The sequence below is a fragment of the Sminthopsis crassicaudata genome, chromosome 6, assembly GCF_048593235.1.
Source record: "Sminthopsis crassicaudata isolate SCR6 chromosome 6, ASM4859323v1, whole genome shotgun sequence".
Classification (NCBI taxonomy): domain Eukaryota; kingdom Metazoa; phylum Chordata; class Mammalia; order Dasyuromorphia; family Dasyuridae; genus Sminthopsis; species Sminthopsis crassicaudata.
In genome coordinates this window covers 176,787,905-176,800,634 of record NC_133622.1, presented here as the reverse complement: position 1 = coordinate 176,800,634, position 12,730 = coordinate 176,787,905, and the positions used below count along the sequence as shown (strand labels likewise).

The window sequence follows — 12,730 nt, the reverse complement described above, 5'->3', positions numbered from 1 at the left end:
CATAACACTGAGAGATGAGGGTCTTCATCTAGTTCAGCTCTCTGACTTTACAGATGAAGAAATGGAGACACAGGCAATCTGCTCAAAGTCTCACCAATTTATAGCTGAACTCTGACTGAACTCAGGTCCTTTAATTCATTGATAGACACCATGGCACAGAGGATATGGCATTAAATTTTGAGTCAGGAGAAGGTGAGTTCCTTTGCTCTTTTTATTCCCTGACACTCACTAGTCATGAGATACTGAGAAAGTCATTTAATCTCTTTGTGCCTCAGTTCCTCATTTGCAATATGGGAGGTTGGAGGGGAGTTAAACTCAGGAGCTTCTCAGTTTTCTTCCAGTTTTAAATCCATGATCTTATGATTTAAGATTGTAGAAGAGAATATTATTCAGGGAGGGGTTGAGGTCAGGGGTGTGCCAGTACCAGTTAGGACAGGCACCTTAGATGATTATTAATTTTTCAGTGTGAACATTTACACCTCAGAAATTGGCAAGCACTATAAATCAAGGTTTGATTTATTGTTTGGTTGGATGTCTAGACTTAAGAAAGCAATGGCTTATTAATATAGATTAAATTGAAAAGTGAGTCAAGTACACATTATTTTATTTCAGCAAGCCAATTGTTAAAACATTTACCAGCATGCCTGTGGTAGGCCTAAATGACCTCAGAGTTCCCTTCTAGCTTATTTAATTCCACTCCTTCCTTTTGCAGATAGGGCAACTGAGATAGTAACCAGAAATCTGGCCAAGCCAGGTCTCAACCTAGATTTGCTGATGTTAAATTTTGGGTCCTTTATGCCAAGTGGCACTGACTCAACCAGAGACAGAGCAATACTTAAAAATTGGATCTAGATTGAAAAGCATGAAAAATTCTTTACTTATGAATGACGGCCTTAGATTCTTGATAGTTGACCAGGAAGCCATCCAAGAGAGGAACAAAGACCTCTGCCACATCCGTCACCACCATCATCTGGGGCTGGGCCAAGTTGCTCTTGACATTAAAAAAGTGGAGGACTTTGTTATAGGTGACAAATCCTACCCGAATGGCAGAGGTCTCTTCTTGCTCTTCCCTGGAAACAAAACAAAGAAAGAATCAACGATTATTCTGCAAGTTTAGTCAGGGAATGGGAAGAAGTGGTCTGTAATTGTATACAGGAGCTGCTTACAAAACATAGTATGTCTCCTCTTTACTCCTCTCCCCAATGACTTTTCCCTTTAAATCTTACATTTGACTTTGTATCTCTTGAATGCAGTTTCCCATGTCCACCTGGTCCCAAATCACTGATTCATTTCCTACTCATTCTTTCTTTCTCTTTTTTTCCCTAACCATTCCTTAAAGCCAAAATTAAATGTTACTTGATTTTGAAAGTGTTCCTGTTCTCTTTTCAATGGTAATGACTTTCCACCTTTGACTCTGACTGCACAAAGTCCTATGTTATCCCCCTCCCTAATATACTTGTTCTGGAGGAATATTTGTATACACTGAATTAAAGGTGAGGCTGATTGCTTCCTTGTAGAAAAGGTAAGGCAATGAACTACAGCCTTCAAGTCACAACAGGAAAAAGATTCTTTGGAAAAATCTGCTAATGATCCCCTAAATTCCTTTTTTTTAAAATTTTAACCTTAAACACCAAAAAAGCATTTTCCCATACAGCAAAACACAAAGAGAATTTTTTTTTTTTTGCTGTGTGATCCTGGGCAAATCACTTAACCCCAGTTGCCTCAGGGGAAAAAATTTATGAAAATGTGAATCTCTACTTCATACTCTTAGCATTAAAGTATTACAAATGCATTTAGATTTAATATAAATATGCACATATTTATGCAACATGCAAACAGATTTATATAAAGCAAGTGATATACAGGATAAATAGAAAATATTTAAGAAAAGAAGGGAGATAGAACTAAGTGGGGTTGGGAAAGGCTTTCTATAAGGAGGTGGGATTTTAATTGATTCTTAAAGGAAGTCAAAGAGGTTAGTAGTCCAAATAGAGGTAGAAGAGTATTCTAGGAATGGAGTACAGTCAGTGAAAATGGCCAGAACTGAGATAGGAGTGTGTTGTTTGTAGACTAGCCATGGGCCCAGGTTCACTGGATCAAAGAGTATGTGGTGGAGAGTAAGGTGTAAAAACACTGGAATATATATATACATATATATACTGTATATATAGCATATATATATGTATATATATATATATATATATATATATATATATACACACACACACACATATGTTTCAAAGCCCTTCCTTCTAGATATTTATATATACATGTATATGTATATATTAATATATAGAATTTAATATATATCATGTTTATTTACATATGTGTATATATTACACATCATCCCATACATATTTACATATAAATAACATGATATATATTAAATTCTATATATTCCTTTCAATTATTATATATTACTATATATATTATCAAAATTATCTTGCTTCACTGGGCTTTCTTCTGTTCTCTCCTATGCACTTAAAAAAATGTTTCAATGTACCTGACAGTCCTCTGTTCCATTAAGTCTACTCCCTTTTCCCTTTCTCTGCCCCCAGAGAATTAAATTCAACTTTACAGGTTAATTTTTCTTGGCTGTAAACTTAAATTTTTGCCCTGTGAATATTGTATTCTGATGGTCATGATGACATATTGTGATAGGAGTAGTATGGTTTATAAATATTGGAAAGTTTCAAAAGAGAAGAGGGGGCTGCCTTTTGGATCTGACTGGTCCAAGAATTTAGGGTTTGAGGTATAGATGTGGTTTCCTGCAACTGGAGAAAAAAACAGCTCAATCTTTTTTTTTTTTTTTTTTTTTTTTTTTTTTAGGAATTGGTATTCCTTTGAATATTCCTTGAAAAGAGGTCTTTTATCTTTCTCCATGCAAGTTGATTTATCATTATGACCAGGTGCTGTTGCCAGAACAAATATGAAAGGAGATGGCAAGAATATCTACCTGCATATCCTTCTTAAATCTTTAATTGTTAGGTTAATTTCTCTTTATTTAATTTTTTATTGTTCATGAGTACTTCTCAGTGTCTAAATCTCAAGCATGAATTATAATAGTAGCCTGGAGTAATCCTGGTCTAGAATATATTTTAATTCATATCAAATAGGAGAGAGAGACAGACAAATAAAGATAGTCTGTGTCTGGCTGTTGTATTTGAAAGTATGAATCTGAGGAAGTAGATTTGTTACAGACACCTTTTGGGGACATCTCTTCCCTTCTCTGTACCTCAGTTTCCTCACCTGTACAGTGAGGTAGATCCATCCTTCCCTATTCTACAGTTCTTTGATCCTTTCTTTATATACTTATAGATGTTCTATTATTGAATGAAAATTAGAATACTAAATATAGCTCCATAGTTAGATATACTTCACCAGATGCGTGGGATGTGAAGCAGTGAATCAGAGGCATTGACCCAGAGGGGAATTTAATCATGAGATCAACCAAGAAATGGGGCAACTTGTCCCCTAGGGAGACATCTAAGCCCCCAAGGGGGGGGGGGTGCAAGGGAAAAGGGTGAGAGGGAGATTGTGTTGTATAATACAGACTGATAGGAGAATGTGAAACTCCAGTGTAGTAAATTTCCTATAGCTGCAGGGAAGAAGGGTGTCTCCATAGGAGGAGGCAGGAGGTATGACCCCCTGCCATGTTGGCACCTATAGGTAGAGCTCTTGTGGCCCTTTCCTCCTCAGGGCTCTCAGAGGACAGTAAAGGCCTTGAGCAGCTCCCATATACCCTGTCTCCTCAGGACAGAAGGAAGCGAGCAGACAAAGAGTGGTGTTTGCAATAGCTGACTAGGAGTAGATTTTTAAAAAGGAGAAAAGAAATAAAGAAATGACCCTATTGAAGAATGTGGAACATGATTTCCCACTGGATTCAGCTATCTTTCAATGATGTGAAAGAGGAAGTAGCCTGGAGTTGTCTGGGTACATTCAAAAGCCAGAATTAATGTATTTTGAAGTTTCTAATCTAAATGTCTTCAGAATATTACAAAACATCAGGCTTCTCTCCATGAGAACATACTTGAGGAACCTTGATAAACAAAGAAACTTTGTCCTAAAATGATTTAATCTTCAACAGGCTGAATTATTAAAACACATCTAAAGAACATGTTTTATAATTTCGACTTTTTTCTTTTCTGATGCATCTCCAGGGGACATGGCAAAGGGAGGTGGGGAGGGAAGGTTGGTATGTGGGTCTGGCCCTTTGGCTGTCTCTTGAGCCATTCATCTACCCTGATACTCAAGGCCCTACTTTTCAGTCCTAACAGACTAAAAATAAGAAAAAGCTTTAGGTAACATGGGATGATTAAAAAAAAATGCTTCTAGAATTACCAGACTCCACACCAGACCATCTCAAATCTTTCCCCACTCTAAATAGTGCCATACCACAAACTCAGCAAGGCCTACAGCAGAGGTATCACTTCCACTTTACACCTAGGAAAGGGAAGTTCTAAATCACAAAGGTCATCATTCTGGAAGGTGGACCCCAAGCACTAGACCTTCTGACCATCCTAGGGCTGGCTGCTTCGCCTACAGCACAACAAGCCACTTCCCCATAAGCCAGGAGAGGCTAAGTAAAGGTAAGAGTGGAGGGGCTGCAATTGGGGCACACACTGAGCTCCATTTACTAGGCTACATGCTTCCTCATGGATAGTAGCTTCATCTCCTAATTGGTTCTAATAACACCATCATCCAATTTATAGAATCATAGATGGAGAACTGAAGGCTGTGCTACAGGAGCAGAACCTGAGCTGATTTGGGAATCCCCTTCAAGTAGGCTTGATGGCTTCCAAGATCTGTTCTAGCTCCCAATCTAGGATTCTCTGAGGCTATGATTATAGTCTGTTGGTTCAATTGATTCCCTCATTTTATAAATGAGGAAACTGAGGTGTGGACAAGCTTCAAACCTTACAAATGACAAAATTGCTTCCTTGTAAATCTTTGAAGTCTACAAGTTAATTTCCTCAGAACTGTTGAATAGCATTGTATGAACAGGATTGTCTTCATTACCATAAAATACTCTTCTCTGTTATTACACAATCTGGCTTAGAGTCTCCAACATGCGCACCTACCGGAAGCAGATGCAATAAGGATTGATGGTGGACATATGCTACAGACACCAGAAATTTAGCCAATAACTTGGGCTGCCACCAAAAAAGAGCAATCTCCTTAGAACCTTTCCTAAAGCTTTTAATTGACTTTTCTCCAAAGTGTTCACTAATGGAAAGTACCATCAGTCACCACAGGGTTTCCTTTGCTTTTACCAGCTCAGAGCAAGCACCATGAGGGCAATAGCTATGCCTTAGCTGCATTCTTGATATTCCTCAGCATTGAGCACAATGTCCCATAGGTTTTAATTGCCTAATAACGAACTGCCTAATGAATGAATGCAATGGGTGAATGAATAGAAATCACCACCACTTGCCTTAACACTGAATATATTATAGGTTTGGGGAAAGAGGAAGGGATGAATGAGGTTCCATCTTTAATAACACAAAATTGTAGATTTGAAACCTGGAGGAACTTTAAGGATCACTTAGTCTGATTGGCTAATTTTTTTCAAATAAAAACCAGATTTACCTCCACAGTGTTTAGGTGATATGTCCAAGATCATATAGGGAATAAGTGGTATAGCCCATTTTTGAACCCAGGTTCTTTGACTCCAAATTCAGTCTATTTTCCCCACCCTATTAATTCCCCTTTCCAAAATATTAAGCTGAAGGTTTTTTTTTTAATTTTATTGAAAAAAAAAAGTTTTTCATGTAGATAAGAGACCATAATGGAAAGAGATCTGGACTTGAAGGTAGGAAAACCTGGTTTTGAACAGTATCTCAAGTGATTCCTGGCTGTGTGTCCATGAGCTAGCCATTTTGTTCTACTAAAGTCATGGAGGCATTATAATCTGCATTAATAGAGGGAGTTCTCACTACGAGGATTTAATTTCTAATCAGCATTGCCAGAAGTATAAAATATACCATGGCATCTTACTTTGGAAGGTTTTCCAGGATAGTCTTCAATTCTTCGCAGATGAGCTTGACTAGGCCATTCTTCACATTACTATAGGAAACATCAATCATAAAGATGTAGGCTGGTGGATTGGGAGGCTTGTTGTTCTGCAGGATATAAGCACATTGAACACATCAATACAGGTACAAATCTGTCCATGGAACAATCTCAGCAACCAAAAGGCTCTAAAAAAAATGACTAAGACATTATGGTTTCGTGAATCCAGGGTGAGCATGAGGCTGGCTCACTGGGAAGTCCTTGGAATGCAAAACATCAACCCCAGTTTTAAAAAATGATTTATCATAAACTTGAGGCTATCATCAGTACTACTAATTAAATTTACTTAATGATCACTCATTTAAGTTAATTCATTTTAATGCATAAAATATATTCATTCAAGATGACTTCTCAATTACCCTTCTAAATGGGATAACCACTCAAAATACTTTGTAATTTTAAAGCATTATAGAAAAACTAGCTATTATTAGTTATATGTTGGGATTCTTTGACTATTTATAATCCTCCATTTTTTTCCTCTTACATGTTTATAACTAATGTATATATTCTTCTGGTTCTGCTTTTTTTTTTTTTTAATTTAAACACCTTTCTGAATTTTTAAATATTCTTCACCCCTGCTCGATAAGATTGCTTCATAGTATTCTAATCCATTAATAGGCCACTTTTAGACATATAGATTGTTTCCTAATATTTTGCAATTATAAATAATTGTTTTAAGAAAAATCTTTTAATCATTTTTTGTTTGTTTCTGATGTTGTTTATTTTCATTTTTGAAGAAGATCAATGACATCACAAGATGTCTTGATTCCTAGGTGAATTGTATTTAAGTGAGGCAGAGTTGCACAAAGTCATCGTTTCTCTCTTCCAGAGTCATCAAAGTCCAGGGTCAGGACAAAAGTCCGAGTAATTGGGAATGGCCTTGCCCACTCCACACTCTCAGGTATATGATCAGCAATGGAATTACTGCATCAAAGAACATGACCACTTTGAGAACTTTCTTGACTCTTGCCATATTGTTCTTCAAAAAGATACTATAAATTTTTAAGTCAGCAGCAATGAACCTAGGTGCTTGTTTATCTACAACCCAGAGTTTCACTGCTTTAAATTATTTTTGCTAATCTGATAGATATGAGATGCTGATTCATGCTTCTTTAATATGCATGTCTTTGACCTGCAGTCAGATAAGCTGGGATGCAAATCCTTCCTCAGATGTAACTACCTATGTAACAAGTGATTTAATCAATTTGGATTGTTTCTTCAGTTGCAAAAATAAGGGGCTTAGACTAGATAACCTCCGTCATCTTTTCCAGCTCTAGATATCTTAAGTCTCTGAAGATTAAGAAGGTTGAGCCTTCCTTCCTACCTCTCAATGATTTCATGTTCCTACAGTCCCAAAATGATTTTTCTGTCAAATGATGGATGTGGTAGTGTACTCAGGTACTGACTGACACAGAGGAGAGAGTGGTTCAGAATTCTGGAGAATTATTCTGTACCAGAGCTTAGGCAGAAGTTGCTCTCCTCATCATCAGCTAGAAACAGCCAGGAGTTTCCTCCTATTTAAAAACTTCTGAGCTAGCACAGGTGGTTGATCAGAAGAAAATAGAGCCTCTCTAGTATGCTTTATTATACTTTCAAGAGTCTACCAGTATATGTAGTTATTTTATTTTGTGAAATTATGATGGGTTTTCATGCTTACCTCTTCTTAATTTCTACTTATATATTCAACTTTCCATTCAAATATCCATATTTGCTTTTCCTTATTTTCTACTTTCTGGAATGAATCTCATTTCTATCTCTTGGAAACCTAGCTCACTTCAAGGGTTAGCTCAGATGAGATCTCTTATTTGAAGCCTTTCCTGACCTTTCCATCTCCCTGCCCCACTTCCGCCATTATTTTAAATTTACTTTGTAAACTTTGTGTTATTTACTAACAACATATGTATCATATATAAAAATATATAAGCTCATTGAGGGCAAGGACTTGTTTTGGATCTGTCATACTCTACTAATGGTTGTTTCATTGAGTTAAATGGAATAATAAATATCTGAATCATGTTGCATTTTGCTTGTCTTCATCCCAACTTGCTTTACAAGCCTTTCTACTAGTAGATAGAATACTAGTATAGCTAAAATACTAGACTCTGACTAGTCAGAGTCAGGAACACTTGAGTTTAAATTCTACCAAGTATTTAATAGCTATGTGATTCTGAGTAAATAAGTCATTTTAATGTTTATTAGCCTCAGTTTTCCCATCTGTAAGATGGGGATAGTAACAGCTTCTAATGTTATGAAGGGTTATTACAAAGATCAAATGACATCATATTTGTAAAGCTCTTTACAAATGTTAAAGTGGCATATTAACTATTATTATTTTTATTGCTATTACTACTACTACTTTTTAGGATATGATATTCTCATACTTCAAAATTAAATTTATTCTTTATTCTCCCAAGCCTGTAGTATGTCAGTAAGGGCTTTAGATAATTTTGGACGTGTTTGTGGTAAAAATGAAATGCTGCTGCGTTTCCCTCCCATCTGTTTTAGCAGAAACCTCATAACATGGGCCAGCTGCCACCACTCAGAACTCTGGCTGTGAGTCCTTAATGCTGTTTGAGAGGACATGAAGCAAAATAGGCTTCACTTTTTTTTGCTCTTGCAAAAATATTTAGGAAAGAAAAAAAAAATCTCAGAGTAACTTTATGGACTCAGGCCAGAAAAGAAAGCACCAAATTCACTTTTAATATTCCACCAGTAGACAAACCTAGACATTCTAAAGCAAATTCTGCACTTTATAATAATTATGAATAATAAACATCCTTCAATATTTTTTCAATTAATTTCAATCCAAGGGACATTGTAGAGGGGATCCTTATGCTAAGACAAACTGGATTAACTGACTTTTGAAAAGCTATTTTGTGATAAAGTTTAGTTGTAATATATCACTAGGAGAAGCAGTGGAGTATAATGGGTGGGGAAATGGAGTTGGAAGATATAAATTCTGGCTCTGGCACCTATTAGCTGGGTGATTGTGGTTCATTTTATGAACCTCAGTTTTCTCATCAGTAAAATGGGGGAAAATAATACTGGCCTACCTCCTATGGTGATTGGGAAGAAGGCACTGTGGAAGCATAGTTGTTCTTGCTATTATGTTAGGAATCATAGCTCCCAATAAGAAACAGGATCATTTAAAAAGGCAACCCAAAACAATCTCTTGTTAATATAAACATTGGAAATCTGGCTTTCATTTAAAAAGGCAACCCCAAGCTCTTATTAGTATAAACATTGTGAATCTGGCTTTCCTTCCCCACACAGGATCACCACATCAATGGTGGGCTGAAGAAACAGATGAATTGCAGATCAGTGGGAGTTATTACTAACAATTATGATGTCAATTAAAAAGTCAGTTACATTTTTCTTGACTTCCACAGAATCTGCTTCATGATGTAGGCCTGTTTAATTTGGATGACCAATGGGTGGTAAGGTTCACTTATTCACTTGATCTCAAAACCATGTCCCCAAATGTCTAAGTAGATATTTCTACCTGTATCCTTTACATTCAGTTCAAATTCAGTATGTCCTAGAATGAACACAGCCTCTGCCCTCAAAAACACAATCAATAAACATTATTGACTGTCTACTATGTGCTAAACACTGCACTAGGCCTATACAGTATAAGGCTGAAAGTGCCTGCCCTCAAGGAGATTACATTCTACTGGAAGAGACAATATATACATATATAAGTACATGCAGAATAACTACAACGTACATATAAATGTGGTTTAAGGAGGAAGGGCACAAAAAGTTGGGGAGACCAGGAAAAGCTTCATGTTAAAGGTGGGGATTGTTATGCATTGTAAAGGAAGTTGGGGAGTTTATGATACTGAGAGGGAGGAAGAGGACCAGTCAGTGGTACTTCACAGAGACATAAGAAGGCATACTTAAGTGGGGAAAGCCACTTTGGATGGACCATATAGTGTAAGAAGGAGCTTAGGTAGATATAATGAGAGTTTATAGGTAGCTTGGAGCCTGTAAGGGTCTTTAAAAGACAAATGGAGTACTAGTATATCTTCCAGGGAATAGAGAGCCATTGCATTGACTGATTAAGGGAGTGATTAGTGTTCTGCAGGCAAGGATAATCACTTTGGTGGTTGGGTGGAGAGAAATGATCAGAGCTGGGAGAGATTTGAGGCAGGGAGAGAATGAGAAAGCAAGAAGTGATGTAGGTTAAAACTAAAATGGTGTCTCTGTGAGTGAAGAGCATGGATGCAGAGTGTATGGAGGTACACAGGGCATGATTTAGCAATGGCTTGGATTTGAGGTGAGAGTGAAGAGCCAATAATAATAATGATGTGACAAATCTGGGCAAAAGGAAAAACTTCCATACTTTGTATATAAAAAAGGACATTTGGTAGGAGGGGAGGCTTGGGGAAGGGGGAAAATATATCTTATTTATTTATTTATTTGTTTGTTTGTGTTTCTTTACCTATTTTCTCTCTGTCTCCATCTATCTCTGTCTGTCTCCATCTCTGTCTCTGTCTCTCTTTTCCTCTGAGTCAAACAGGATTAAGTGACCTGCCCAGAGTCACACAGCCAATAAGTCTCTGAGACCAGATTTGATCTCAGGTTTTTTGCACTCCAGTGCTCTATGCATTTCACCACCTAACTGCCCCAAGATTATATATTTTAGTTATGTTGCATTTTGGATACCCCCAGAACATCCATTTGAAATATCTATGGGGTGGCTAGTAATTTGCTACTCAAGTTCTGGGACTAGATGTATAAATTTGGGAGTCATTTATATAGAATGATTGAGAGCTGATGAAGTCACAGAAAGAGAGATAGTGCAGAAAAAGAAAGGGCCATCTAGGATAGAACTTTGGGAACAGAAGTGGGGAGCATAATATGGATGATGAATGAGCAAAGGATGCTAAACCTCTGTCAGACAGATTTTATTTGAGACACCAGGAGAGCTTAGTGTCACAGAAGTCCAGACAGGAGAAAGTACCTGAGGAGAGAGTGATCAACAGCATTAAATGCAGCAAACATGTTGAGAAGAAACCTGAGACATTGGTCAGTTAAAGAGGGCCGTTTCAGTTCAGTGATGATGTCACGAGTCAAATGACAAAGGGGTAAGAAATGAATCCAAGGAGAAATGAAGACAATAAGATCAGAAAGAAGAAGCAGATAGAACAGAGTAGATAGAGACAGTAGTGGGGTCCAGTGAAGTTTTTTTTTTTTTCTTTCTTTTTTTTTTTTTTAAGTGTTGAGAAAGATTTGCTGTTTATTGGCAGCAGGAAAGAACCGGCAGACAGAATTGTAAATTCTTAGCTTGAAGAAAAGGAGGAGGGAGGAAGTGAAAAGTTAAAATGTGTGTGTGTGTGTGTGTGTGTGTGTGTGTGTGTGTGTGTGTGAGTGTGTTGGGGGTGGGTGGGTGGGGGGTGTACATATATATTTAGAGGGATTTTATGAGGAAGAGAAATTAGATTTGTTGCTCTTGATCCCAGATGACAGATGCAAAACTTTGGGTGGAAGTTATAGGGGGACAAGTTTAGGTCCCAATGATTAATGCTCTCCCAACATGGAATAGGCAGCAGGGCCCTTGCTAGTAGAAGTCTTCAGGTAAATACTTCAGGATCATTTCTCTGCTCTACAGAATTTTCTTGTCTACACAGACTGGACTAGACAGCCTCTGAAGCCCTTGCCAAATCTGATATTCTCTTGACTTGTGACCCACACTCAGATTTCTAGAGTTATTTCTGTTATGATTTTCTTGACCGCTGGCCCTCCCCACTCTTGATTATCCTGCTTACTCTTTGCTCCTATATAAATCTTCTTTAAATCCATCCTCATATGGATTCTATCATGTCACTTCCTCATTCAAAAATTTCCTTTCCTTAAAGATAAAATTTTCTTTTTTCTTCTGGCTGGATTCCAAGGTCTTCCATCATTTAACTTCACCCTAAATGTTCAGTTTTATTTCCCAGTTTCCTGACACTGTCTCTTCTACTCAAATCCTGGGCTCTCGTTTCTTTTCTCTCTATACTATCTACTTTGGTGATCTCATACATCCCTTTGGGTGTAATTATCTCTCTATGCAGATGTTTCACTGATCTATAGATCTAGCCCCAACCTTCCTCCTAAATTCTAATCCTGTACCTTAATCTGCCTTTTGGACATCTCAAACTAAATGCAGAGGGAGACATCTCACACTCAAAGCATCGTCCAAAACTGAACTCTGCCTTTCTTCCCAACTTTCTTATTACTGTCTAGGTGGGACATCACCATCTTCTTGAATATGCAGGCTTACAACTAAGGTTCATCTTTAGCTCCTCTATTGCACTCACCAATTTATTATCCTATATATATATATATATATAAAATTCATTGCCAAATTATTTTTATTTTGTAATTGTTCCCTTTTCACTCATCCCAGGACCCATCACTTTCTGACTTTATTATTGCAACACCTTTCTAACTAGTTTCTCTGCCTCAAGTTTCTCTTTATGTCAATTCATATTTCACTTAGTCAAAGTGACTTAAGAGAGTAACTTAGGACAACCCAAATGATTTTGGAAGGTGACTTGAGACAACATAAGTAAAGGTGACCTTCTCCCTTGAGTTTGCATAGTCAAAAAAGCCCTTTCTAGCCAAAGTGCTAGTCCTTTCTTTCTCTTTTCTTGCTTTCATTCTCCAGGAA

At 37.2% G+C, this 12,730-nt stretch overlaps 1 protein-coding gene across 1 annotated transcript in view; it reads right to left on the bottom strand.

Moving 5' to 3' along the window:
- Positions 1-12,730, bottom strand: part of SEC24D (SEC24 homolog D, COPII coat complex component) — a 109,178-nt gene that overhangs the window by 28,235 nt on the left and 68,213 nt on the right. The window contains exons 11-12 of the mRNA XM_074273759.1: positions 5,998-6,122; positions 879-1,070 (exon numbers count right to left, since the gene is read on the bottom strand). Of these exons, the coding sequence (XP_074129860.1) occupies positions 879-1,070; positions 5,998-6,122 (317 nt within the window). The remainder of the gene's footprint in view (positions 1-878; positions 1,071-5,997; positions 6,123-12,730) is intronic.